Genomic DNA, 27,012 nt, shown 5'->3' on the forward strand with positions numbered 1-27,012 from the left:
CTCCTGAAAGAGACCTCAAAATGAAAACTCCCAGGAATATTATAGTCAAGTTCCAGGGCTCCCAGGTCAAGGAGGAAATATTGTAAGCATCTAGAAAAACAAAAACAAAAACAATTCAAATGGAACCACAGTCAGGACAGCATAAGATTTAGCAGCTTCTGCATTAAAGGATTGAAGGGCTTAAAGATATGATATTCCAAACAGCAAAGGAGCTAGGATTACAATCAAAAATCATCTATCCAGCAAAACTGAGTATAATCCTTTGGGGGAAAACATGAAATAGAGGACTTTTAAGCATCTCTGATGAAAAGACTGGAGCTGAATAGAAAATTTGACTTTTAGATATAACTCAAGGGAAGCATAAAAAAGTAAAAAAGGAAAGATAAATCACAAAAGATTCGATAAAGTTAAACTATTTGTATTCCTGCATAAGAAAATGATGCTTGTAACTCCTAAGAACTTTATCATTATTAGGTCAGTTAGAAGAATTATACATAGCCAAAGGGCATGGATATGAGTTAATTATAACGGGATGGTATCTAAAAAATTATAATACTAAGGGGTGAGAAAGAGGGATGCACTGGGAGAAGTGGAAAGGTAAAGGTAGAATAGCATGAATTTTATCTCACATAAAAGAAGTATAAAAGGGCTTTTACAGTGGAGGAGAAGATGGGGGTGGCAGACAGTGCTTGGACCTTATTCTCATTAGAATCGTTTGAAAGAGAGAATAGTATACATACTCAGTTGCATGTGGAAATCTGTTTTATCCTACAAAGAAGTAAGAAGGGAAAAGGAAAATAAAAGGGGGGAGGCTGGTAGAAGGGACAGCAGATTGGGGAAGGTGGTAGTCAGGAGCAAAACACTTTTGAGGAGGGACAAGGTAAAAGGAAAGAGAGAGAAGGATGTAGAAGAGAAAAATAGGATAGAGGAAACTACACAGTAATCCTCTTTGTGAAATAATTTTTACAGTAAGTTTCTCTGATAAAGGCCTAATTTCTCAAGTATATAGTGAACTGAGTCAAATTTATAAGAATACAAGTCATTCCCAGATTGATAAATGGTCAAAGGATATGAACAGGCAGTTTTTAGATGAAGAAGTCAAAGTTATCTATAGTCATTTGAAAAATACTCCAAATCACTATTAATTAGAGAAATATAAATTAAAACAACTCTGAAGTAGCACCTAATGCCTACCAGATTGGCTAATATGATAGAGAAGGGAAATGACAAATGCAAGAGGGATATGGGAAAACTGGGACACAAACACTACTGGTAGAGTTGTGAACTAATTCAACCATTCTGCAGGACAATTTGGAACTATACCCAAAGGGTTATAAAACCATGCATACACTTTGACCCAGCAATACCACTACTAGGTATGTATCCCAAAGAAATTTAAAAAAAAAAAAAGGACCTATATGTACAAAAATATTTATGGCAGATCTTTTCGTGGTGGCAAAGAATTGGAAATTGAGGGGATGCCCATCAATTGGGGAATGGCTGAACAAGTTGTGGTATATGATTGTGATGGAACATTATCATGCTTTAAGAAATGGTAAGGATGCTTTTAGAAAAACGTGGGGAAAAAAACTTACATGAACTGAAGCAAGGTTAAGTGACAAGAACCAAGAGAACGTTGTACACAGTAACAGCAACATTGTACAATCTCAGCAATACAATGATCCAAGACAATTTTGAAGGATTTACGATTTAAAACTGCTATCTGCCTTCAGAGAAAGAACTGATAGAGTCTGAATGTAGATCAAAGCATACATTTTTTTTTACTTTCTCTATTTTTCTTGGGGATTTTAATCTGTTTTCTTTCACAACATGACTAATATGGAAATATGGTTTACATGACTGCACATGCATAAACTATATATTACACGCTTTTTCAAGGAGGGGATAGGGGAGGAAAGGAGGGAGAGAATTTGGAACTCAAAATTTTACAAAAATGTTAAATACTGTTTTTACATGTAATTGGAAAAAAATAATGTTTTTTAGAAAAAAGTGAGCAATATGAAATGCTGATTCATGGTTACATATAGCATCTTTATTTTGTATTCTGTTGTATGTATGGAAAAGCTTTTTTATTGATATTTGAGTTCAGATTTTTAAAAAATCTTTTAAAATGTTAGTCTGTAAACTGGTGTTATCCTTGGCTACCATCTCTCTCCAATTACCAAAGAAATCAAATGTATCCGTGGCTTTTGGTTCTCCATGTTGTGGTGGCTATTTTGCATAGTTCAAGCTTTTACAGGAGATAGTGATGATTAAGGTCAATATTTTTCCTTTTTTTCTATTTCCCGCTGTTTGGCCTAATTGCTTACTTGAATCATTCAGGTTTAAATTGTAACAAATGTTCACAATGTATTCTCATCTGTACCAGTTTTTCTGATGTAATATTGATTCTGACCTCATCTAATTAGTTAATGGTCTTACTGAACGCAAATACTTGGTTGTGATGTACAAAAATATTCATAGCAGCTCCTTTCTAGGAGCAAAGAATTAGAAATTGAAGGATGCCCATCAATTGGGGAATGGCTGAACAAGTTGCAGTATGTGATTATGATGGAATGCTATTATACTATGAGAAATTATAAACAGAATGCTCTCAGAAAAACCTGGAAAAGCTTTCATGGGCTGCTGCAAAGTGAAATGTGGTATGTACAAAGTAACAGCAATATGGTAAGATGATCAATTCTGGATGACTTAGCTATTCTCAGCAATACAATGACCCAAAACAACTCTGAAGGACTTATGATGAAAAATGTTATCCAACCCCAGAAAAGGAACTGATGATGTATGAATACAGATTGAAGCAGATTTTTTTTACTTTATTTTCCTTGAGTTTTCTTTTGTCTATGTTTTCTTTTACAACATGAATATTATGGATATATTTTGCATGACTCCACATGTATAACCTTTATTGAATTGCTTGCCTTCTCAAGGTGGTGAGGGAGGAAAGGAGAGAATTTAGAACTCAAAATTTTAAAAAACAAATGTTAAAATTGTTTTTACATGTAACTGGGAAAAAATAAAATACTAAATTTTTTTTAAAATACTTGGTTTTGATATACCAATATCAGTAAACAATTGTTTCTTGTCTGCCAGAGTCCAACTTTCTGACTCTATTCTGGAAGAAAATATTCATAGCATATAGGCATAAGACTCAAGTAAGAATGGCTGAATGGATAAAGGGAAAGGAAGAGAACAGGAAAAGGAATAAGCATTTATATAGTGCTTATTGTGTGCCAGGCACTTTGCTAATTTCTTTTCAAATATTATCTCATTAAAAATATTATCTCATTTGATCCTCACAATAACCTTGCGGGTAGACTCTATTATAATCCCCATTTTACATTTGTGGAAACTGAGGCAAATAAGTTAAATGACTTGCCTAGGGACAGATAGCTAGGAAAGATCTGAGGCTGGATTTTAACTTGGGTTTTCCCTGATTCCAGCCCCAACGCTGTATCCACATTTAAGTATTTATTATGTACCAAGAACAGAGTTGAGTATTAGGGATACAAATTTGCCATTCTTTAGTTGTTTCAGTCATGTCTGACTCATTGCGACCCCATTTGGGAATTTTCTTGGCAAAGATACTGGAGTAGTTTGTCATTTCTTTCTCCAGCTCATTTTACTGATGAGGAATTGAGGCAAACAGGGTTAAGTGACTTGCCCAGGGTCACACAGTCAGTTAAGTGTCCAAATTTTAACTCAAGGAGTTGAGTTTTCCTGACTCCAGGTTCAGCATTCTACCCACTGTACCACCTTGCTGCTCCAAATACAAAAATCAAAGACAAGTCCCTGCCCTTCCTGGTCATCTCTCTGGAATGCCTTCCCTACTCAGGGCACCATCTCCTATTATTCTCTAATTGAGAATTGTGAGCTGTAATTGCTGACCTTTCACCTTATCTTGCCCACATCCAGGCCTCCATCTCACTTTCAGGCCATTTCCATGCCAATGCTACCACATCCTTTTCTATCCCTTTTTTATATATACTACTTTGCCCCATTAGGGTCTATATAGCAGGTGCTGTCTTATTTATATATATTTGTATCCTTAACACTTAGAACAATGCCTAGCGCATAATAAATGCTTAATAAATGCTCTATCTATCTATTTATCTATCTATCTATAGTTTACATTCTATTAGGGAAGAATACCCACAAATGGGAATAGATACACTCTCTCCGAGAACAATGGTAGAGTTAATCTGATCCTGCTCCCTGGTTCTAGAACTTGGAGGAGGGGAGGTTATCAAGGTAGAATAGAAAAGGGTTTTGAAATATTTATAACAGCTTTCTTTGTGGTGGTGGCAAAGAACTAGAAATTATGGGGATGCCCATCAATTAGGGAATGGCTGAACAAGTTGTAGTATATAATTGCAATGGAATATTACTGTACTATAAAAATGGATGAGTTCATTGATCTTAGAAAAACACAGATAAATTTGCACCAAATAACAAAAAGCAAAATGAGCAGAACCAAGAGAACATTGTATGCAATAATAGCAATATTGTTTTAAGAGTGACTTTGAGCTAATAAGTCATTTTGGCTATTATAAATATTCAAATTAACCACAAAGAACATATGAAGAAAGATACTATATGCATCCAGAGAAAGAACTGATAAATAGAACTACATATAGAATGATTTTACATATGTATACATATTTGTGTCTAGTCTCTAGGGTGGGGAAAGGGAAGAAAAAAAGGAAAAAAGTTACATAAGCAGTTTTTTATACATGTAAAAGGAACAACAAGATGTACCTAATAGACTATGGAGGAGTTGGTAGAAGAGTTGGGAGTGAAGTAAAGCATGATAGGGACTTTCCCTGAAATAGTAGTTGGTCCAGAAAAGGTAGCCACCAAACAGAAGAGCTAGCCCCAGGACAGAAGAGTCTCCAGGGTGGCAGAATACAAATCTTTAATACCTTTCATTTCTCAAACCTAAGCCATGTTTTCCACCATTCCTTTCCTGGTGATGGTGACAAAATTAAATATATTCCAAACTTATCTGTATTATGTTAGCCAGTGATGAAGTTCACTATCAAAGTAACTTAGAAGCTCCTTAGTCAGAAAGGTGCCAGGAGCTAATCAAAAATTCTCAACTGCATAAAGAAAACAAGGCAATTAGAGATGATGCAGCAATAGAAATTGATGCTGTCCATGCTGTGCAGAGAGGAGGAAATGTCAGAGCCCAACTACTCAACAACCCCATGAAGATTAAAAACCACTCCAGACCAAATAGCTATTAACTGCTTGAGAGCATGGGAACTGATGGAAATCCTGGAATTATAGCAGGAAGCAAAGCGTTATCAAGCTGAAGAGAACGTCAGAGGTTCAAACCTAATGAATTATGAAACTAAAGGTTGCAAATGCCAATTAAGCAGGCCACAGTCATACAAGTAGGCAATGATAGAGACCCTCAAAATAGTTCTCCTGATTCAATCCAGTGTTCCTTACTAACTCACTTTTCTAGAGTATTTTAAGGGTTACAGTTTTTTTTTCCCCTCATAAACAAGCCTGTGTTTTAAGTCAGGTAAATATCCTATGCCCATTTTAGAGATAAGCAAGCTGAGGCTTAGAGAGCTAAAGTGATTTGCCCATACCACTCACCCAGTTATTAAACATCAAGTCCCAGATGCTGAGACTGTTCTCCTGACTCCCACATCGCTGTTTTTTTCCATGACGGCATGCTATCTCCTATAATTTCAAAATATTTCTCTTGCTTGAGTTTCATTCCTTCTTAATCTGTAAGCTATTGACAGTCAGGAAAGGATTGCCTTAGCTCAGCAAACCATAAAATGAACAGCTGGAGAGAAGTAGAGTTAAAAGTTGACTTGTACATAAAAGGACAAAGAGGCGGGCAGGAAGTTTTCCACCCCATGGAACTAATTTAAGAGAGTCGGTGTAATCAGCATTGTTAGTCAAGGTTTCCCAAGGGTGTACTGAAGTGACTTAAAAATAATAAAAAATAGTATTCTCCGTCTAAATCTTTCACCTAACTGAAGAATCTGAGATTCAAAGAAGCTAATTAATCTGCCCAAAAGGGGAAAAAAAATTGAGCAAGTGTTTTTTTGTTTGTTTGCCTTTCTTTGTAACCCCAGTTCCTAATAAAGTACCTGATATTCAGGAGGCACTTAATAAATGATTGTTGACTAGTTGCAGAGCCCCAGAAAGTAATTCTCCTGGTTATCAATGCAAACATGTTTTTTAATACTTGTAAATATGTACTTATAATATTTTCTAAATACTACTTTATAAATATACAAGTGTACTACTTCCTAAGTAATACTTTGTATACTCTAATACTTATAAAACTTTAATAAGATATTTAATAGGACCATAGATTTAAAGCTAGAAGAGAACTTAGAAGTCATCTGATCCAAATCACCCTCTGTTTTTCAGATAAGCCATCTGAGGATAAGTGACTTACCCAAGATCACAAGGCTCTTAAATGGCAGTCATTAAATCATTCATCCAAATCCAAAATCCTTTTCCCAGAGTAACATAGTTTACAAATCCATTTCCTTAAAATTATACCACAAGGGAGATAATGTGAATTATTGTTTTCTCTATTTTGCAAAGAAGGCTTAGAATTATTACAAAGTATTTCATCATTGCCACCCAGGTAGAAGAATCAGGCCTCAAATCCAGGATTTTTTTCACTCTGAAGTCAGTTCTCATATTATTACAACATTCTAATTTCACACAAATCCTCATAGGCAGTTAGGTAACGTTGGGTATAAGAGTGCTGAATTTGGAATCAGAAAAGCCTGATTTCAAATTCTGCATCAGACCTTGACTAGTTATGTAAACACGGACAAGTTACTTAGTAGCTTTCAGCCTCGGTTTGTTCATCTGCAAAATGGTCATAATAATAGCACTTACCCCCCCCCCGGGTTATTGAAAGGTTCAAATGAGACCATGTACAATAAAGCATTTTGCTTTCTAAAGAGAGTGTGTTAGAGAGAAGTACAAAATCTAGTGACATTAACTATTGGAATCGTAAGTAGGACAGACATACATACACATACATACATGGATGTCCAGACACCTCATCAGACATTTTGGGAGAAAACAGCACCACCCTGTTGGCTGCCTAGGGTGTGATCCATCCCACTAAATAGCCTGATTAACCCCTTTTAGGAAGCCAGGCATCCCAGATTTATAGGTGGCACACCTGAATCTATAGGATGAACAGCTTTTTAATGAGGCTCTTCACACACAGAAGACAAGTACAAGGGATGTAGGCCACCATGGGAAGCTGGATTTTGCCAGCAATGCTGTTAAAAATCTCAGCATGAACCCTATGAAACCAGCTCAGCTGTAAATCTATCCATCAAGGATTTAGTGTTAAAAATCACATCATTTTACTTGCTGCTTCAGTCTGGATGTGGAGCTTTGGGGATGGACATGAGGGCAAAGAAGTTACTTGTGGAAAACTGCTGTTGTTGTCCTTGTCCTTGTTTTTGCTTTGATTATTATTTTTTTAGTAGCTCATAGCTGATGATCATAAAATGAAGCCCCCTTTCAGATTTCCTGGACATTTCCTGTGCTGTGCAACCACTATTAGACCCCACAGTGCCAAAAAATGGTTCAATAGTTCTTACAGAAATTAGCAAACCAGTTCTCTGAGTCATGCAAATGGTGGGACTTACATCCAGCTAAATAACTAGCTGGAAGAACTGATATGTGAGTGGGGAATCAAAGCCTTGCTGCCTGTTTTATGGACTTAAAAATCCTACGCCACAAAGACGCTCTTCAGAAGTTATCCATAGGTCAGTGCTGTCCATTATAACACATTCCAGAGATGTAAAAAACTGCCTCACGGTGAGGATTTATGGGCCACCAAACATCAAGAAATCACACTGCATGCAATTATCAAAAGGCCCGCTGTTACCAGAGGAATGCCAGCTAAGCCACGGAATTCTATTCACTGCCCCTAAGCACCTACCTGCTTTGGACTGCCCATTGTGGTTTACATAGTACTAGCACACTCAAGATGACTGATAGCTCTTCAGGGCAGGACTCCCCCCTACCCCCATTTTGGCAGTTAGCAAGCTCTGCCCATAGATCTTTATTGACTTACATGACCTATTATTTATTACTAGCTTTAATCCACTGAAATTCAAGAGGACTGGAAAGGAAGAAAAGAGTGTGTTAGAGAGAAGCACAGCATGCAATATTTAGAAAAGAGAATATTTTAGTCAGAGAAAAGATTGGGCATAAGATGGTTGCAGGAAATATGCAGCACTCTTAACTGGTAGGTCTAAAAAAAAGAGTTGACCCAAGAACTGGGTGTTCTAAAGTATGCTATGTCCAGCAGTGGGTATAATAGAAAGGGTATTAACAAGTAACCACAGACTGTAATAATATTTTTTGAGGCTAGGAGAAGTAATTCATTTCCATGTCTTTAAGATGAATTGATTGTGTCAGATTTGGGGAAATGCAATATATAGGCATTAAAGGACATATCTAGATGTTGGAAGAGATTGTCAACAACAGGGAACAGCAAGGATCTCAAGTGGAGCTAGTGTACAGATGATATCAAGAGATCCTTTCTTCAATTATCATCCTTCCAAATAATTTCTTAGAGACACTTCCTTTAATTATCCCCCATAAAGGACCCAGTTTTGTTTTTCATCCATAAAGTCTCAATTGTTTGGAATTAAGGAGTCCTATAAATGTTATATTTTTTAATCCTATAAACGATCAATGCCCAGAACTCATATTTTATCCTTTTGTTAAGGAATGCCGAGCTCCAATTTCTTCACCACATCTTGTTCCATGAGATGATGACACTGTTTGTACAGCTTTAAACATTGCGCATGATGGTCATGCGTGTTAATGGAGACACTCTCCTTCTTCTAATCTGTCCTTCCTACCAGTTCCAAAATAATCTTATTTAACTTACTTAGCTAGAAACTCAATCACATCAATCCTCTACTCAAAAATTTTTAGTGGCCCCCTATTATCAAATGAGTAAAATATAAAGTCCTGTGCCAGAGATTCAAAGTCCTCCATGATAATACCTTTTTTTCCAATATATTACTATCTTTGACATACTCCATGATCCAGGCAAAATAGACTACTATCTACCCAACAAAGATGCAACTGTCCTCTTCTGCCACTATGTTTTTGCTTATATTTTCCTCTGTGCCTAGAATGATCATACCTTAACCTGTTGAATTTCTACCCATTATTAAAAATGTAATGCAAGTGTTACTTACTCATTAAATTGTCCCATAATTTCCCCCTCACCGAGTCAGTAATGACCTTCTCCTTCAGACCTCACAGAGAACTTTTGTTTAGGAACTTCCTAATACATTTGTCATATAATTTGTATATTACAATTACTGGTGTTCATGTCATCTTCCTACTAAACTGAAAACTTTATATAGGTAGGGGATTACATTGCATGTGTGTGTATGTGTGTGTCTGTGTCTGTAACATACACACACATATGCATAAATAAATGGAGAAAGAAAAAAGGGGGAAATGGAGATACATAGAAATATAGATACATATATGTACATATAGATTATATACACATACATATATGTATATACATATAAATATGTTATATACATACATGTATATACGTATAGCTATATCTAGACAGACAGATAGATGGATAGATGGAATTCAGGATTTAGTAAATGCTTATAAATGGAACTGCTTTAAAAAAAAAAAGAGGAGAGTGAGTCTAATTCTTGGCCAAAACCTGGCACTTAAAAGTAAGACCCAAAACTGAGTCTTGAAATCTGCCTCCCACAACCACCACAGTACCACATGCTTTGGCCAAATGCTTACCATTTTTGTCTCTCTTTTCTCCAAGAGCATCAACGGAGCCATCTGGGTGGAGACGGACAAAGCCTCCACTAAGTCGGTTATAGAACTGAAGAGTGTTTCCTTTCTTCAATTTCCAACTTTCAACAGCCCACTGATTAAAAGATAATAAGATACATAACAACAACCAAAACAAAAATGTTAAAACTAATATGAGAAGACACAAAGGGGAAATATCACATAGAAACAAACACTTCATACAAAATTTGTGTGCTGTTTGTTTTACCACTTATTAAATGACTATTTGAAAATCGGATGCACTAATTTAATATTCAAAACAAAGTGCTTACAACTTCTTTTCTTTGAAGTTCTAACTTCTGCCCTGTGGAGATAAAGGAAAGAAGAGACTGTAAACTTTAGAAATGTCATGGCTTCTGCAGTCACAGTAGTAAAAGCAAATTCCCCAAGATATTTGGGTGTTCAGCACTTACTCCCAAAGAACGTGCTATTATCACTAGGGTACAGTTCTCTAATAATTTTCCCATCATCCTCTCCTTGATCCAGCCATCTACAAAGAGAAAAAGAACTCAATTATGTTTAGTGCTCACAATGACCTATCTTTGACACTTAGCCAACCAAATCTGAAGTAATGAACAGAAGAGACTGGCGAAAGTAATCCATTTCTAGTGTGTACAAGGAAGGGTAGGGAGAAGAAATGCAAAGGGGCATAACTGGTTCTCTACCTAAATCTGTCATAAAAGTTCACAAGGAGCCAGGAAAATAAACCTGTACAGCCAGAATTAAGGTCAGATAAGTTTAATGAAATAACAGTCCTAATGAGGTCAAGGTCATAAAGCCAAAGTCATGTGGGCCAGAGTGTTTTGCGCTGTTACTTGGACACAAAAACTATAGCCCTAGCTCTGATCAGTGATATCACAAATACACTATTACATAGAGAACGAGAAAGGAGAGAATTTAAATTAAAATAGGCTAGAAATATAGCATTTTAAAAATGTATTTCTACATGAAAAGAAGCCAAAAAATAATAATAAATTATCCAGGTATAAATTACCAGGGACCAGGGACAATAGAAAATATACAGTTTTTAAGTATACAAAAATTATGAACCAGAAAATCAATCACAAAGGTGCACACTGAGTTGAATTGCATATATACATACACTGATACCTGTGACACAAGAAGGCATACTCAAGATCTGTGGTGGGGTCTTTGATCACGATATCATCAAGAAACCAACCATTTCCTAAATAAAAATTAAGAGAAAGGAAAATGCAATGTTAATATGAAAGATTAATGGATGAGATTGATTTTCAAGAAAAATTAATGTGGTTTTAGATACAGGGTGAATATAAAGTTCTTAGTAAACAAATTTTAAACAGGCTGAAAAGTTATGCTTATAGAAATGATGAGCTGGTTGATTTTAGAAAAATATGGAAAGATGCATGAAATAGTGATAAGTGAAATGAGCAGAAGCAAGAGAACATTGTATACTATAATAGCAATATTGTTCAAAGTACGACTTCAAATAACTAAGTTATTCTGAGCATTATAAAAACTCAAATCAGCTATAAAGGACCCATGAAAGAAGATCCTATCCGCCATCAGAAAAAGAATTGATAAATAGAAGTATGAATAGTATTATTTTACATACTATATACACATAAATAGGAAGATAGGTAGATAGATAGATAGACAGATAGATAGATAGATAGATAGATAGATAGATAGATAGATAGATAGATAGATAGATAGATATGTGTGTGTATATTAAATAGTGGCCTTCTCTAGTGTGGGGTGAGGAGGGAGGGAGAGAGACAGTTTGGAATTTTAAATGTAACAAAAAAAATAAATTAGGGGCAGCTAGGTTGTGCAGTGGATAGAGCACTGGCTGTGGAGTCAACCTGACTTCAAACACGGCCTCAGACACGTAATGATTACTAGCTGTGTGACCCTGGGCAAGTCACTTAAGCCCATTACCTAGGTAAAAAAAAAAATAATCAAAATTCACTTGACACTTACTAGCTGTGTGACCTTGGGCAAGTCACTTAAACCCAACTGCCTCACCAAAAAAACAAAAAAAAACCCCTAATATTAAAACTAAAAAAAAAAGTTAAATTCATGAGACAGAAACTTTAAGCAGCATATAAACAAGGTGTATCAAACTTTTAATTGTTACAGCTCTAACCTGATTCTTTTGTGATGTATGTTTTGATAGGACTTTCAAAACTGTTGGATTTGTTTAAAATCAAAAAATATTTACTAAGCAACCACAGTAAAGCAAAACATTAAGCTAGGTGCTCAGTGATGCACAGATAATAAGAAACTATCTCTGTTCTCAAGCTGATGACAATCTAATTGGGGAGATGAGGAATGCATTCAAATAACTAAAGTATAAATCATAGTATGATACCAAGTACATATTAAAGGCCCAGAGAGGAACTATGCCATCAGAGAATCAACCTAATAATGGTTGAAGGAATTCACCACCAAGGGGAACTCAAGATGCCTTATTTTTAACCCACAGACACTTTTGAACACCATTAACAAAGGCATAAAAGGACTGCAATTTGCACTAGTGGAAAGTATCCACACCAATGAAATCACAGGTCCTTTAAGCATTGAATCACTGAGGTAAGTGCATCAGAGAGGTGCAAAGTGCACAAAGGAGACATGAGGAGGGAGAGATTACATCTTGCTAAAAGGATCAAGGAAGAATGTGGAAAACATTCTAAAGTGGCTAGTAAATAAGAACATAAAATGCATTCAACATGCTGGCCTTAAATTCCTATAAAAAATATGCCCCTACTGAAAAAATAACAATTTTAATATTCTTGCTTCAAACATACATACACAGAAAGTTATAAAAGATGAGACTTAAGTGTGATCTTTAAAAAATATAAAAATAAAATTACCTAAGGATAAATGGTCATTGGATATGAACAAAGAATTCTCAAAAGAAGAATTGCAAACTCAACAATTATAACAGTAAAAAGAAATAATAAGGATATAGTGAGTACCTATGATGTGCCAGGAACTATGCTAAGGGCTGGGGATACAGAGAAGGGCAAAAGATAGTCCTGCCCTCAAGGAGCTCACAGTCTAATGGTAAAGACAACACGAAAATAGCTATGTACAAACAAGGTATATACAGCATATATTGGAGATAATTCACATAAAGGAAGGCACTAGCATTAAAGGGTATCAGGAAAGGAAAAGTAGATGAAAAATAGTTCCAAATTACAAATAATAATAGAAATGTAAATGTTGCAAAACAGCTCTGAGGTTTTATGTTACACCCAGCAAATTAGTAAAGATGAGAAGAGATGCTAATGGTCAATGTTGGGAAGCTACGGTGACAGGTACACTAATGCACACTTCTCATTTGTCTACACTACTTTGGGACCTCTCTGACTTTTCCACCATTCCTTCCACCTTCCCCAGCACACACATGCACTCCCTCTTGTGTGTTATCTTCCCTGCTTAGATTGTAAGCTTCTTCAGGGCAAGAAATGTCTTTCTTTTTTTGTACTTGCATCCACAGCACTTAGCACGATACCTGGTATGTACTAAGTACTTAATGAATGTTTGTTGATAGATGATAGATGATAGATAGATAGATAGATAGATAGATAGATAGATAGATAGATAGATAGATAGATAGATAGATTGATGATAGATCATTGAGCTGTGATTTGGTACAACTAGAAATCTATTTTTAATTATGCTTATAAAATCTAAACCCGGTGCTGCGTAGGTATATATAACCAAAGGAGATCAATGAGAAAAAGAAAGGCTCTATATCCACACCCAAAAAACAATTTATAGCAGTGCTCTTTGTGGTAGCAAAGACCTAGATGCAAAGTAGATGCCCATAAATTTGGAAATGGCTAAATAAACTGTAGTAAAATATGTGACGTAACAGTATCAAGCTGTAAGAAATGATAAACAAAATAAAGGGAACCATAAAAATATTTATATAAACTATTGCAAAGTAAAGTAAGCAAAGCCAGGGAAAAAAAAAACAACTTACACAATGACTACAACACTATAAATGGAAAGAATGATAACCACAAAACAATTAAAACTAGATGTTGCAAAATTATAGAGAAAAGGCCCAAAGAAGAGATGTTAGGAGACACATTCCACCTGCTCTTTTATAGCGGTAGGGGTCCATGGGTATGAAACATGATCTATATAACATCAGATTTTTTTAATATGTTGATTGGTTTTACTATTTTTTTTCTCTTTTTTATTAAAAAAAATTTTCATAAGAGTGTCTCTCTGGGAGGAGGGAAAAGGAAGAAACAGGAATAAAAATAAGTGATAAAAACATAAAGTATATCAGTAAAAATAGGTTAAAGTGTGGTTTTATTATAAGTAAATAAATTTCAATTTTTTTTGCTTTTAAAATACACTGAAAGTTACTAAAGTTGAAAGCTAAATATGTTCCTTTAGTCAATCAATATGAATAATGATAATAATATTAATAATATTTAACATTTATATAATGCTTTAAAGATTGCAAAGTGGTTCATACATATCTCATTTAATCCTCTCAGTAACCTTGGGAGGGAGGCGTGTATACCCATTTTTCAGATAAGGAAAAAAAAGGCTAAGTGAAATGTCTACAAGCAATACCTAATAAGTGTCTGAGGCAGCGTTTGACCTCAAGTTTTCGTGGCTCTAAGTCCAATGCTCCACTTACTGATACTTCCTAGCCATTTTTACCTTCTGAGACTGCTTCTTCAGCTGTGAAATGAAAATAATACCTATAGAGTCTAACTCAGAGGGTTGTGTGGGATTCAAATTAGATAATGTATACAAACTATCTTGCAAACCTTTAAGTATGGTATTCCTATCAACTAGCATCATTATTACCCAAATCTCTCTAGACTCCAAGACCCTCTTTCCTCCTTTATACACACCACACTGCCTTCAGGAACACAGGAGGAAATAACAGCCTCCATGAGATCAGCCTTACATGCCCTAACCTATTAGTGATAACAAATGTCACAGTCCTATCACTCAAAGCAATGAACTTCATAATTTAATCCTAGGCTTCTGATGGTGATCAGGTTTATCACTTCAGAACTCAGGTAAAGTGATCCCCCCTTATATATAGAATCAATATGTTACAGATGCCATCAGTCAATAATAGACCTCAAATCAGAAGTGGGATACTTTTACAAATAACAATTAAGATTCAGTAGCTGGTTTTCTATTTTTTTCTCTGAAATCCAGCTTTAGGTAATTTGGAATTTAAAGTGTTAGATGTGTATATAAGAATCAAGCATATAATGTCCTATGTAGGAAAAAAATTATCAGAGATTTTTGGTTAGACTCCTATTAAAATTATAGCACCACTTTAAGGACTCGTGAAATTATCAGACGAAATTCTCATAAAGGAAAGCACCACAGTTTACAGTATTCTGAGTGCAATTTCACAGGAGTTTATGAAATCTAGCTATGTATAAAATGTCCATTTTATTTTTCTTTCTATTTTTATTCTTTCTTTTGTTAAAAGATATATTTTTTTAAATACACCTATCTAAAATCTAATGAACATTTGGAGAGGTTATTTAGATTTAGGTAATAAGAAGCTAAATTGCTTTCTTTATAAACACAAAATATCTCAGTCACATTACTGGACATCAATGTTTTATAAATACACATGGTGTTTCTCATAAATACAATACAGTACTGGTCACTTAATATCCCTGTGTAGATATGTCTCACCTGAGCCAAGTCCATCATGTGCTATAACAACCTTGTACAAATACCCAAGATGCACAGCTTCAAGGGAGAAGATGTCAGTCTGCAACCAATCAATAAAAGCATGATTAAATCTAGGTGATATTTCTAGTTTTCTAACAACACTGCAAAGTAAGATAATATTAAAACAGGTAAGGGAAAACTGAATTCATTGACATGATTCCAATGAGGTGAAAAATAAAAACAAAAGAGCAACATAATTTTATGAGTATAATCATGTTTTCAAATATTTATTTTTTCTCATTTTATCAAAACATAAAATGATGATGGCATACATAGGTGGTAATTATATATAAACATAATTACATAAATAATTGTGCTGTAACAATAATACTAACAATAATAATCTCTTCAAATGTTTAGGAGTTTATATTTATTTCAGCACTGTAGTCCTTAACTTAGAAAGAATGCTGTTAGACCAGCCCAGAAAACATCAATCGAAAGTAATTTCAGGGGACTTGTTTTGTTTAACTATGTTTTGCTTAACTATTCATATTTGTCAAAAGAGTTTTAGGGTTTTTCCCAGTGAGGGAGGGTAGAAAGGAGGGAAAACAAATGCCTGTTAATTTAAAAAAATAAATTTTAATTTACATAAGAGTAATTTTATAACTGTGACACAAAAGAAGGCACAGCTTTGGTGACAGGAATCATAATTCTTTCAAGTCCTGAATTGTTGTTACACTCAAAAACAGACATGCCTACCTTGCTGTGGTTTGTACATGTCCAATACAGGAAAAAGTGAAAAGTCTCAAGATACTTTTATATGAAAATCAATATAACAATTTGGTCCTGGCTTACATCCTGGGAAGATACAAGTCCCTATTACTGGATGACCAGAAAACTAAAATGAAAACAAAACACCTACAAGATTCTCTCTTTAGGGGTATATACCTAATAGTGGTATTGATGTGACAAAGAATATGTACAGTTTAATAGCTTTTGGGGTATATTTCGAATAACTTAGAATAGTAGAACCTTCACCAACAGCACATCTGTCTGTTTTCCCACAGCCCCTCCAGCATTTGTCATTTTTCTCTCTTTGTCAGCTATGCCAATCTGATGAGTGGAAAGTGGAAAGCATCAAAGCTGCATTTCTCTAACTATTCATGATTTAGAGTGTTTTTTTTTTCATAGGGTTATTTGCAGCTTGTATTTCTTCCTTTAAAAGTTACCGTATCTTTTGACCATCTATCATTGGGAATGACCCTTGCTCTTACAAATTTGAAATGCTTTCTTATATATCTTGGATATAAAACCTTTATCAGAGAAACCTGTCATAAAGATTTTTCCCAGTCACCTGCTTCCTTTGTGATATTAACCACATATGATTTGTTTGTGTAGAAACTTTTTATCTTTTAATAATCAAAACTGTCTAGTTTATCTTGTCTGACCTTATCAATTATTTAGTTATGAACTCTTCCTTAGCTACAGATCCAAAGCATAATCTCTTCATTCTTTCTCTAAATTGTTTATAATGGGATTTTTTATATTTAGGACATATATGTATTTGGACCTTATCTTGGTGTATAGGGTGAAGTAATACTCTTCAATATTTCAAACATCTGCGATTTCACCTCTGTTTCTACTAATGTAACTCTTATCCCCTCCACACACAGGCAATTCAATGAGTTATTGGAATCCCCCCGCCAAAAAAAAGGATCATGTCATGGCCACACCTGCAGTGGTGAGTCTCCCCAAACTTAGCTGTCTTGAGTTTCAGATGCTGTGTCACTCATCTTCACATGTATATGCAAGCCCTTTCCAGATAGAAAGTAAATTCCAGAGCCTGTGCTCCACTTCCATACCCTTAAAAAACCCACAGTCCCCTTTAAACCCTAAGGAAAAAAGCAGGACTTCAGTGGAAGAACAAACTCCAGGAGAGTAATAAGCAAAATACTTTGTGACAGATCTTTTTTGCTTAACAAAATGAATGCAATTATAGCATATAATTAAATATAGCATTAAATCCTCATTACCTAGTAATAATTATTATATATTCTTAGTAAACAATAAATGTTAAATATTCAGAGAATAATTACTCCCAGTCATATAATGTAAAGATAGGGTATTTTTTTTAAAGATTCAGAGAAATGGATTTTGCTCACTCACTTGTCCTTTTAAAAATTTCTTGGGGTTCTTTGATCTAAACAGTTGCCTGGAGCCTGTATCTCCTTTCTCTCCATAGATAGAAATGTAGACTCTGGATTCTGTCCCAGCATTCCACCGTTCTCCTGTTGTCACACGTACCTCATACACTGTCACTGATGAGAAAAGGAAACTATGCTTTACATCCCAAACACTGCTGACTTGAGAGAATCACATGGACATAGGAAAAGAAAATCACCCACATCCATCAATTATAATGGGTGCTAGTGCAGAATTTGCATTTTCATAAGAAATGTTTTCTAGCATAAAATGCAGTGAGGTAAAACCTTGTTTTGATTGCATGGATATTTTCCCTGGGTTGTCAAAATGGGACATGAAAATTGAAATCCAGTGTAAATGAATCACACTTTAGCAATAAAGCTCCATTTGTAGTAATTACAAGGCAAAATATTTTTCTTTTACAAAAAAAAAATCTGTGCAAATCTAAAATGCCAGGCGCATCCTAGCACACACTACATAGAGGTACCAGAGTGCCTAGCACGTATTAACCATTAAAAGAAGCATAACTTTCATATTTCAGACTTGCCAATGGCTTAGTCTGCCCTGAAGTATGAACACCCTGCCTCAGAGCTCACAGTCTTAAAGATTTCATTTCCTCTTTTTCCAAATAGATGGTGTTGCTTGAACGTGCCATAAATAGTAATTGTGGATCACTCTTATGACCATAGTCAGAATGACAATACTTTTACTTTCAGGATAGGAATTTAGAAAGTAAGTAGGTAAGAAAAATAAACTAGCTTCAGAATCTTCCTTAATATATTCATACATGTGCCCTGTAAATTGAAATAGATGATGGTTACTTCATTAAAACAGCACTCTACCTGAGAAAGACAGAAACATATATGTCTTTGCTCACAGCTTTCTCTAGCCATACTCATTGTAAACCATCCTGAGACACACATTTCAAACACCAGGAGAGCAGGTAAATAGCATATTTCTTTCTTTTGCCTGACATGATAATGATTGTCTCATTCTTTCTCCTTCAATGTGCACAAAGGAAAACAATACCACAAAAGAAAAGATAAAGCTATCTCACTTAATTCCGCTTTTGTGGTTTATACATCAAGACAATTAAGTTGCACAGTGTATAGACCACTGGGCCTAGAGTCAGAAAGACCCAAATTCCAATCTGGCCTCAGACATTTATTAGTTGTGTGACTGAGGGCAGACATTTAACCTCTGTTTGGCTCAGTTTCCTCAATTATAAAATGGGAATAATAACACCTACCTCCCAGGGCAGTTGTGAAGATCAAATGAGATGTTTGTAAAGTGCTTAGCACTTAGTGAATGCTTAATATGTGTTTATTTCTATCCTTTCTTTCTACACCAATCTAAAACAAAAACTGAAAACACAGTACCCAGAGCTACCATTTCACTGAACATATTTGTAGTGAAAATGGATGTAACATCTATAATGACCTAGAAGAAAGTTAGACAACAACCTAACCTGGGTTAAGTACCATTTAATATTTTCTCACTTAGTTGACAAAAAAAAAAATTATCATACTTATGGCACCAAGTTTGGTAAGGGTGTCTAAGCACCTTATGGATAGAATTGGAACACCAAGCAACATAGAAATATCCCAGGGGCTGGGTGTGGGGATATTCAGCAATAAACTCATGCAATGGGGACAAGGATTAAACAGTTTCCATAATTAAGGATATGGAAAATGGTGGTTTATTTTTAGTGTATACACTTGCAGCCTGTATTTCACTCTAAAGGAAGGTGAGGTAATATGCAGATATGTTGTGATTATTGCTACTGCAAACAGAATGACCTAGGAAACAGAATCAAGTACAATTTCTTCCTTGCTGAGGTCTCTGAGCATTGAAAAGAGTAATGTCAGCATGATTTCTGTACTTTTCCTCTTAGCAGATAGGGTTCGTCAAAACTCTTCAGTTGAATATTAATTTCAGTGGCTTAGGCAATGTCTAAGGCAAGAAAAGCGATTCAGTTGGACTTATAACCACACAATGAAGGGGAGGGGGGATAAGAAAAGATTCTTAACTCTTTATAACAAATTTCTTACCTGGCCATCTTTCCTACTTACTGGTAATAAAGTGAATGAAAGCAATTAGGGGTACATATTTGCCTAAAGTAAAGCTAAGTGACATTATGATACTCCTTTTAGCCCCCTACTCATAGTTCTCTTTTATATATATATATATTTTTTATAAGTTTGATAAGTCCAATTTTCAGTAGGATGATGCTTGGAATGGGGAAGGAGAATTAGATCTATATCATCATCATTATCATCATCATCATGATCTGCTAAAGCTCCAATTTCTTTTTTTTTTTTAGTCAGTTGAGGTTAAGTGACTTGCCCAAGGTCACATAGCTAGTAAGTGTCAAGTGTTTGGTCCGAGGCTGGATTTGAACTCAGGTACTCCTGACTTCAGGGCCCATTCTCTATCCACTGCGCCACCTAGTTGCCCCCCCCAAGCTCCAATTTCACAATTTTCATCTTCCTTTTTCTCCCTTTCCCAAAGTGGAAAGTGATACAGAGAAGCTAATGGTGTCGAAGAGGTTTATAGGATGATTAAGTCCATGTGTGTATTGCTGCTGAAGCATAGCTATGGCAGTATTTAGGAATGTAGAATGGCAAATTACATTTCTGAATGAGAAGAATCAGTAGGACATGGTAGAGGAAGCACTGGATTTGGAATCAGGAAGATTTGGGTTTGAATTCCACAGCCAACACTTCCTAGATGTAGTGAATACAGAGAAGCTATTTCTCCTTTCTGATCCTCAGCTTCCCCTTCTGTAAAATGGAAGTAATGATAACTGCATACCTACCTCAAAAAGCTATTGTTGGGCTTAAAAGATACTAAGTTATGTGGAGTGTTTTGCATTCTTTAAACCACTTTGCAAATGCCAGTCATTATTAAAAAGCCATTATCTCGTGGAATCTTCAATTCTTTATTGACATTAAAGATTATACTACAAGCTACTGCCTATGAGCTAAAATTTCTCTCTCTCTCCTCTCTCATCTATCTCTCTGTGTCTCTCTGTTTATCTATGTCTCTCCCTCTCTCTTACTCTTTCTCTCACAGCCTCTCTCTCTGTCTCTGTGTCTCTCTGCCTCTGTCTGTAGCTCTTCCCTTCTCTCTGTCTCTCCCTCTGTCTCTCTCTCTGTGTCTCTCTTTCTCTCTCTGTCTCTCTCTCCATCTTTCCCTCCCTCCCTCCTTTCTCTGTCTCTGTCTCTGTTTCTATCTCTAGCCTCTGTCTCTATCTCTGTCTCTGGTCTCTGTCTCTCTGTCTATCTCTTCTCTTTCCTCTCTTTCTCTCTCCCTTCCTCTTTCTGAGGAATGGTATCGCATATGGTGTTGATCAGAGAAACTTTCATTTAACGTGTAACTTTTTCAACAGCCTCTAAAATCTAAAGCATTCAAGGGCCTCTGAGCTCCCCTTCATCTTCCTCACACAATTCCCTTCCCCCCCATGCCTCCTCCCTCCAGAATCAGACATTCCAGAATTTGAGTCAGTGTTTTTAAAGGCTGGAAGACACAGTAATTATTTGACTGCAGCAACAGGTAAGAAGCTGCTTGGCTTTGAGGGCCACATGCTGTCAGCTCTGTTTCAAGTTTTATCTTCCCTTACCTGGAAGGATTGGCTGGCCTTTTTGAAAAATAGGCAATTCTCGACAGATTTCCCCATCCTCTCGATCTTGAGCCAACCAGCGACAAACAGGGATATAAAACTTCTCCCCTGAGAAAAGGTTCTGCAATTTTATCTGGAATGGCAACAATATGATGCATGGAGGAGATGTAATAAAATCGCAGCGTTTGATAAACCGTCCCTCCCCAAAATGCATGGAAATCTTTAATTGCATTTAACACATCAGGGATTTCACCATTCTAAATGAGTGATGATACCCTTTTTGCACATTCATGCTAACTAGAATGGCAATCCCTTTAGCTTCACAAAGGCACTTTCTTAAATAAAATATGCCAATTGACATCTGAAACATTGCATCTTGTCTACTCTTCCATACCTGGAAGGTATTCTCCTCACCTTCGTCTTACAGACTCACACATCTAGAGCTGGAAAGAACATTAGAAGCCATCTAGTATTAACTTTTGTTTTACAAATGAAGAAACTGAGCTCTAGGATCATTAAGTATTTTGTCCAAGGTCACACAGAGAGTAAGCATCAGAAGGAGGATTTGGACCAAGGTTCTCTACTCAAGAACCAAGTTATTTCCACTGTATCATACTTTTCCCTACCTTTACAGTCTCCTTACTGCTTTTCAAGTACTCCACAATCCAAACACTTCATTTCCTACGTTCTAGAGATACCATTCTAAAAGCAAGCTAGTCCCTGACCTCGAGGACCTTCCATTCTAAGAGGAGGAGCAAACACACATAGTAAGGTGCAGCTGCAGGGTAACTAGGTTCAGAGGTGTACAGATTATAGTGTCAAGACAGGTGGCAAGGTTTGGGTTTCCAGAGAACAGAGAGGCAAGGAAGATGAGCTATTATCACGTCCACCTTCTAGGTCGTGAACTCTATGAGAATGAGAATTATCTTGGTGTAATGTTCATATTGCCCCTAAGACATTAGCCATAAAATGAGCTTAATAAATATTTGTTGAGGATAATGACAATGATGTTGACTCTGAGACAAGAAGATATAAACCAGGGACAACCAAATTGGAGAGTCATTGCTAAAATAGCAAATAAAGAAAGTCAAAATGAATATTCAGTAAAAAAAACAATTTTATAAATTCTTGCTCTGAAACACTATGTAACCTTGGGCAAATTGCTTAACCTCTCTGTCTCAGCACCCCATCTTCATAATGTATATAGTAATAGTTGCCCCCTATCAATCTCATGGGGATAGCAAGAAGACTAATTATAACTTTGGGAAAAATTGCTTTGTCCTACTGTGAGAGCGGAAAGACAAGTCATTATTACTATACATATTCATGTATTAAATTGACATCACTTTTCTAAACCTTACACAGCATAAAAAGTATCAATGTTATGTGAAAAACCTAGGAAGTAACTCTTCATTTTGAGCTCTAATAGCTTTCTCCTCTCTCTTCATAAAGTTAGATAAGCTTCTCATCCTGCTTCGGGCTTCTTCAGGCTTTAGTCTAAGATGATGATTTTATTAACTGCTGTATATTCTTTCTGCTAATGGAATAAACAATCTGTTCTTGTCTCCTATGAATTTTTCATTAATTTTCTCACATACTATGACACCACACAGAAATAATATATTTGCAAGAATTTACATAGCAGGTTACTTTGCATTTTAGATTTTTTTTAACTTTACAACATAATTTATCCCTCAAAATGTGAAAATAATACACCCAACATAAAAGAGGGTCAAAAAGCAGCAGAATCTATGGCATTGGTGATCTTCATTTATTGGGAATCACAAAAATAATGCAGGTTTTAAATTGTGAACAATCTGAAAGTCAAAATGTCTTCCACCGTAATAATGAAAAGAGCTCTCTTTGCCAGGATTCACAAGAAAAAGAATCTGAAGAGGCAAAGGAGAATGCCAAATTGAGTCAGGAGACTAGAGGTCAGAAATATGTAACTCAGACAAAAAAAAGAGAAGAAATAGGACCCCTGAAACACTTGAAGCTAAGCTATGTATGGAGGTGTCACAGTAGATAGAGAGCCAGGCCTGGAGTCGGAAAGACTCATTTTCCTGAGCTCAAATCAAGCCCCAGATACTTACTACTTGTGTGACCCTGGTCAAGTCACTTAATCCCATTTGCCTCAATTTCCTCATCTATAAAATAAGCTGGAGAAGGAAATGGTAAACTACTGTTATATCTTTGCCAAGAAAACCCTAATTGGGATTACAAAGTCAGACAGGCTCTTCCCATAGAGTGAGAAGCTATGGAACCTCATAGGAATAAGGTCTTATTGGAGCTCCAAGATATGCCTCACAGGTGCCTTCAGGACAGAGATTATCTAGTCACAAATTGTAAGAGGATGGATAGACAAGTAATAGTTGGCAATGTCACCCTCTAAAGGCTGGTCATTTGTCAATATGAAAACAAATCTGTTGCCTTCCTGGTGCATGGATAGTGTTTAGGAAAAAAATTCCAAGCTTTAAAGATTGCAAAGCAATGTACACGCCTTAATCTCTTTTAATCTTAACAATAGCCTTTTGAGGTAGATATTGTGGCTATCATTTCCCCATTTTACAGAAGGTGAAGCTGAGTCTCAGGAGAACTTCCCATTTGTAATCATGGGCAACCTTCACTACAATTGCATGAAAAGAAAAGGAAGAAGAGAGACAGAGAGGGTGGAGGAAAGGAGAGGGACACAGGGTGAGGAGTGGTAAGGGGAAGGGGAGAAGGAGAAAGGAGAAGGAAAAGGGAAAGGCAGTCATGGGGAAAAGGAGGGGAGGTCGGGGCAGAGACAGAGAAACAGAGACAAAGAGAGATTAAAGCAGAGAGACGGAGAGACAAAGACCAAATCTAACAGTGACAGAAGCCTTTCTCCTGAAAAAGAAAGCTTCAGAAATACCTTACAGGCAAAGAAAACACAATGTGATCAATTAAGACAATTTTAGGTAGCAAGCAAGGCCAAGAACATCTTTGAAGAACAGAATGTACGGAAGATGCTTCTGTCTTTACTTTGAACTATTTCACATTCCTGTTATTAGCAAGATTTTGCATAGTTGGGACAAAGTGCCCTTAAGCTTAAAATAACTCATTTAATTCCTTGAGGTTACCTGCTTCCTCCACAAGGTAAAGCTTATTGTTTAATTAAGCACTGAAGCTTTTTTTTTAATATCTTTATCAATACAGGACAAAGAAGAGGGCATCCTGAGACTTGTTAGGCCAGCCGCTGACTAGCTACTCTTAGTCATTCATATGGGAACAAACAATTCTGGCAGAATGAACCTAGAAGGCTCTGTTAGGGATCATGACTACTTTGGAAAGAAAACTAATGCCTCAGGAGCACAGCTGGTATTCTCAACATTGCTGACAATTAGGGACTTCAGAAAACAAAAAGAGATTTAGGAAGTCTAAGAATGGGGTTTGGATTTCTGGACCATATCTTAAGATATGAGAATAATGGACTCTTGGCCAGAAATAGAGTAATATGTTCCTAAAACCTTAAAAATCTTAAACTGAATAAGGAAGTTGAAGGGAGAAAACTCCAGCACTATGTAGTTTCAGAATAAGAAGAAGAACAAACAGCTAGCATTTATACATCACTTTAAAGTTTGAAAAGTATTTTATAAACATTATCTCTTTGTATCATCACAACAACCCTAGAAGGCCGGTAGTATTATTATCCCCATTTTACAGTTAAGAAATTGAAGATGAAGTTAAGAGATTTGCCTAGGGTCACACAGCTGAGGACAGATTTGAACTCAGGCCTTCCTGAATCTTAGGCCCAGTGCTCTATCTGCTGTGCTACCTAGCTGCCTGTTCATCCAATGACATATCATTATCTGGTTAGGTCCATTAGATTTTTTTCTCATATAATTAATTCAAAATCCTTTAAATGATCATAGATTTCATTTAGGAGGCACTGCAATGTTTCAGGACTTGGTGCATTCAGGACAATACCATCTGAAAAAAAAACATATCTATAGGACCTCACTATCCACAGGGAATTTTTCTCTTTATTAGGACTCTGCACTATTCAATGGCCAGGACAGCTGCAAACACCTTTGACGAACATACATTTCCTTTTCTAATGCCTCACAATATTAATAATCAATAGATTGTCAGGCAAACTTCATATGACATTGACCTATGCACAAGAGATATTTTGTTGTAGCAAAGTTTTCAGGGCAACATTTTGCTCTTCCAAATCAAATGATTTTTGAGCATCAGTAAGCAGTAAACACAGTGAGTGGTTCTAATTTTCCACCATTCTGTCAATTGTGGGACTATAATGATGATGATGATGATGACAATAGCTGATATAAATATAGTGGTTTAATGCTTACACAATGTTTAGCACAATCTTATTAGACCCTTATGACAACTCTACACTATCATCTCAATTTTTATAGATGGGGCAACTGAACCTAATGAAACTAAGGAACTCTCTCTCATGGTCTCAGAGCTACTAAGTTTAGAAGCAGGATTTAAACATGGGTATTCCTACCTCTAATTCTAGCACTATATCTATATATATGCCCAACTTCCCATTAAGATGTGGTCTGTTAGTCACTATCAGCCATATAATCCACTTGTCCCTTTCTCAAACCTTTATCAATAATGTTTAAAATATATTTGTAGATTATTCTCATAAAGAGTTTGTAGAGATGGGAATGTAGGCATATTATTCTTTGTTGATATTTTTTCAACTATCAATTTCCAGTAATAATCTTTTTTTTTCAAATTATTTGGTAACTCTCACTTCTACCTATTTTAAAAATCAGTCCTCAGTGTCCTTAAAAATGAATTCTCCTTAGCATGGATCTTCTCTGTGCATACTTGATCTGGCCTAGTCGCTGTCCTGGTTTTCATTAGTAGCACTTCAAATTCTTCATGAAGCACAACAGGGACGGTGATTTTATTGTCCACATATGGTGGTTTCCCCTATCACTGATGGAGAAAAGAGTTTGTTAAAAATGTGTTGGTAGAGCTTTTCCATTTTCCATCTCTTTGTTATCTTCCTTCCAATTTAATCCTTAAATGCTCACTTGATGACATGGCTTAATGAAGCTTATTGGCAGTCCTTCTGTAAACTTATTTGTTTTGGGTTTTCCCCCCAATACATCTCAAGGTTTTGTAAAGAGATCATCTACAATCCACCATATTCAAATCCTCCAGTTTTTTACATACAATTTTTATTCTAAACTGTCGTTGTTCTTGGCTATCATATTTCCACTTGAGGATGGCTTTTAGGTTCTTTTGGACTCATACGGCAATTGTTGTGTTCATTAAATGTTCTCAGGAAATGACAAAATAGCATGACAATATATTTTCTTTTATCCAGTTTTCATTTTTCAAAAAAGCATCAATAGCTTATCTAAATAGTGATTTTTTGATTGCAAGTCATCTGCTAAATTGTGTTCTTTCTAATTTGTTGGGTTTTTTGGTTATTGGTTTTTATGTTTGCTCTATCGTGTTGATGTCTGTATATAGACATCTGATGAAGAAATGACTCTCACTGTGATAATCATTCATTTCCTATTATTTAGATATAGTGAATTTATTTATTTTGTGTGTGTGTGTGTGTGTGTGTGTGTGTGTGTGTGTGTGTGTGTGTGTATGTTATGTGATGTTTCCTGGTGTTTGTCATGTCCAGTGAC

At 35.8% G+C, this 27,012-nt stretch overlaps 1 protein-coding gene across 2 annotated transcripts in view; it reads right to left on the bottom strand.

Annotated features, from left to right (window-relative positions):
* The window catches only part of RP1 (RP1 axonemal microtubule associated), a 655,430-nt gene that overhangs the window by 517,241 nt on the left and 111,177 nt on the right, over positions 1-27,012 (bottom strand). For both annotated transcript variants that reach the window (XM_021005939.2, XM_078153415.1), the window contains exons 8-14: positions 21,365-21,497; positions 17,707-17,858; positions 15,562-15,640; positions 10,993-11,068; positions 10,296-10,372; positions 10,155-10,186; positions 9,829-9,958 (exon numbers count right to left, since the gene is read on the bottom strand). In XM_021005939.2, coding sequence (XP_020861598.1) covers positions 9,829-9,958; positions 10,155-10,186; positions 10,296-10,372; positions 10,993-11,068; positions 15,562-15,640; positions 17,707-17,858; positions 21,365-21,497 — 679 coding nt within the window. The remainder of the gene's footprint in view (positions 1-9,828; positions 9,959-10,154; positions 10,187-10,295; positions 10,373-10,992; positions 11,069-15,561; positions 15,641-17,706; positions 17,859-21,364; positions 21,498-27,012) is intronic.

This window comes from Phascolarctos cinereus, unplaced genomic scaffold (genome assembly GCF_003287225.1).
Source record: "Phascolarctos cinereus isolate Bilbo 61053 unplaced genomic scaffold, phaCin_HiC Scaffold_4;HRSCAF=312, whole genome shotgun sequence".
In the NCBI taxonomy this organism is placed as follows: domain Eukaryota; kingdom Metazoa; phylum Chordata; class Mammalia; order Diprotodontia; family Phascolarctidae; genus Phascolarctos; species Phascolarctos cinereus.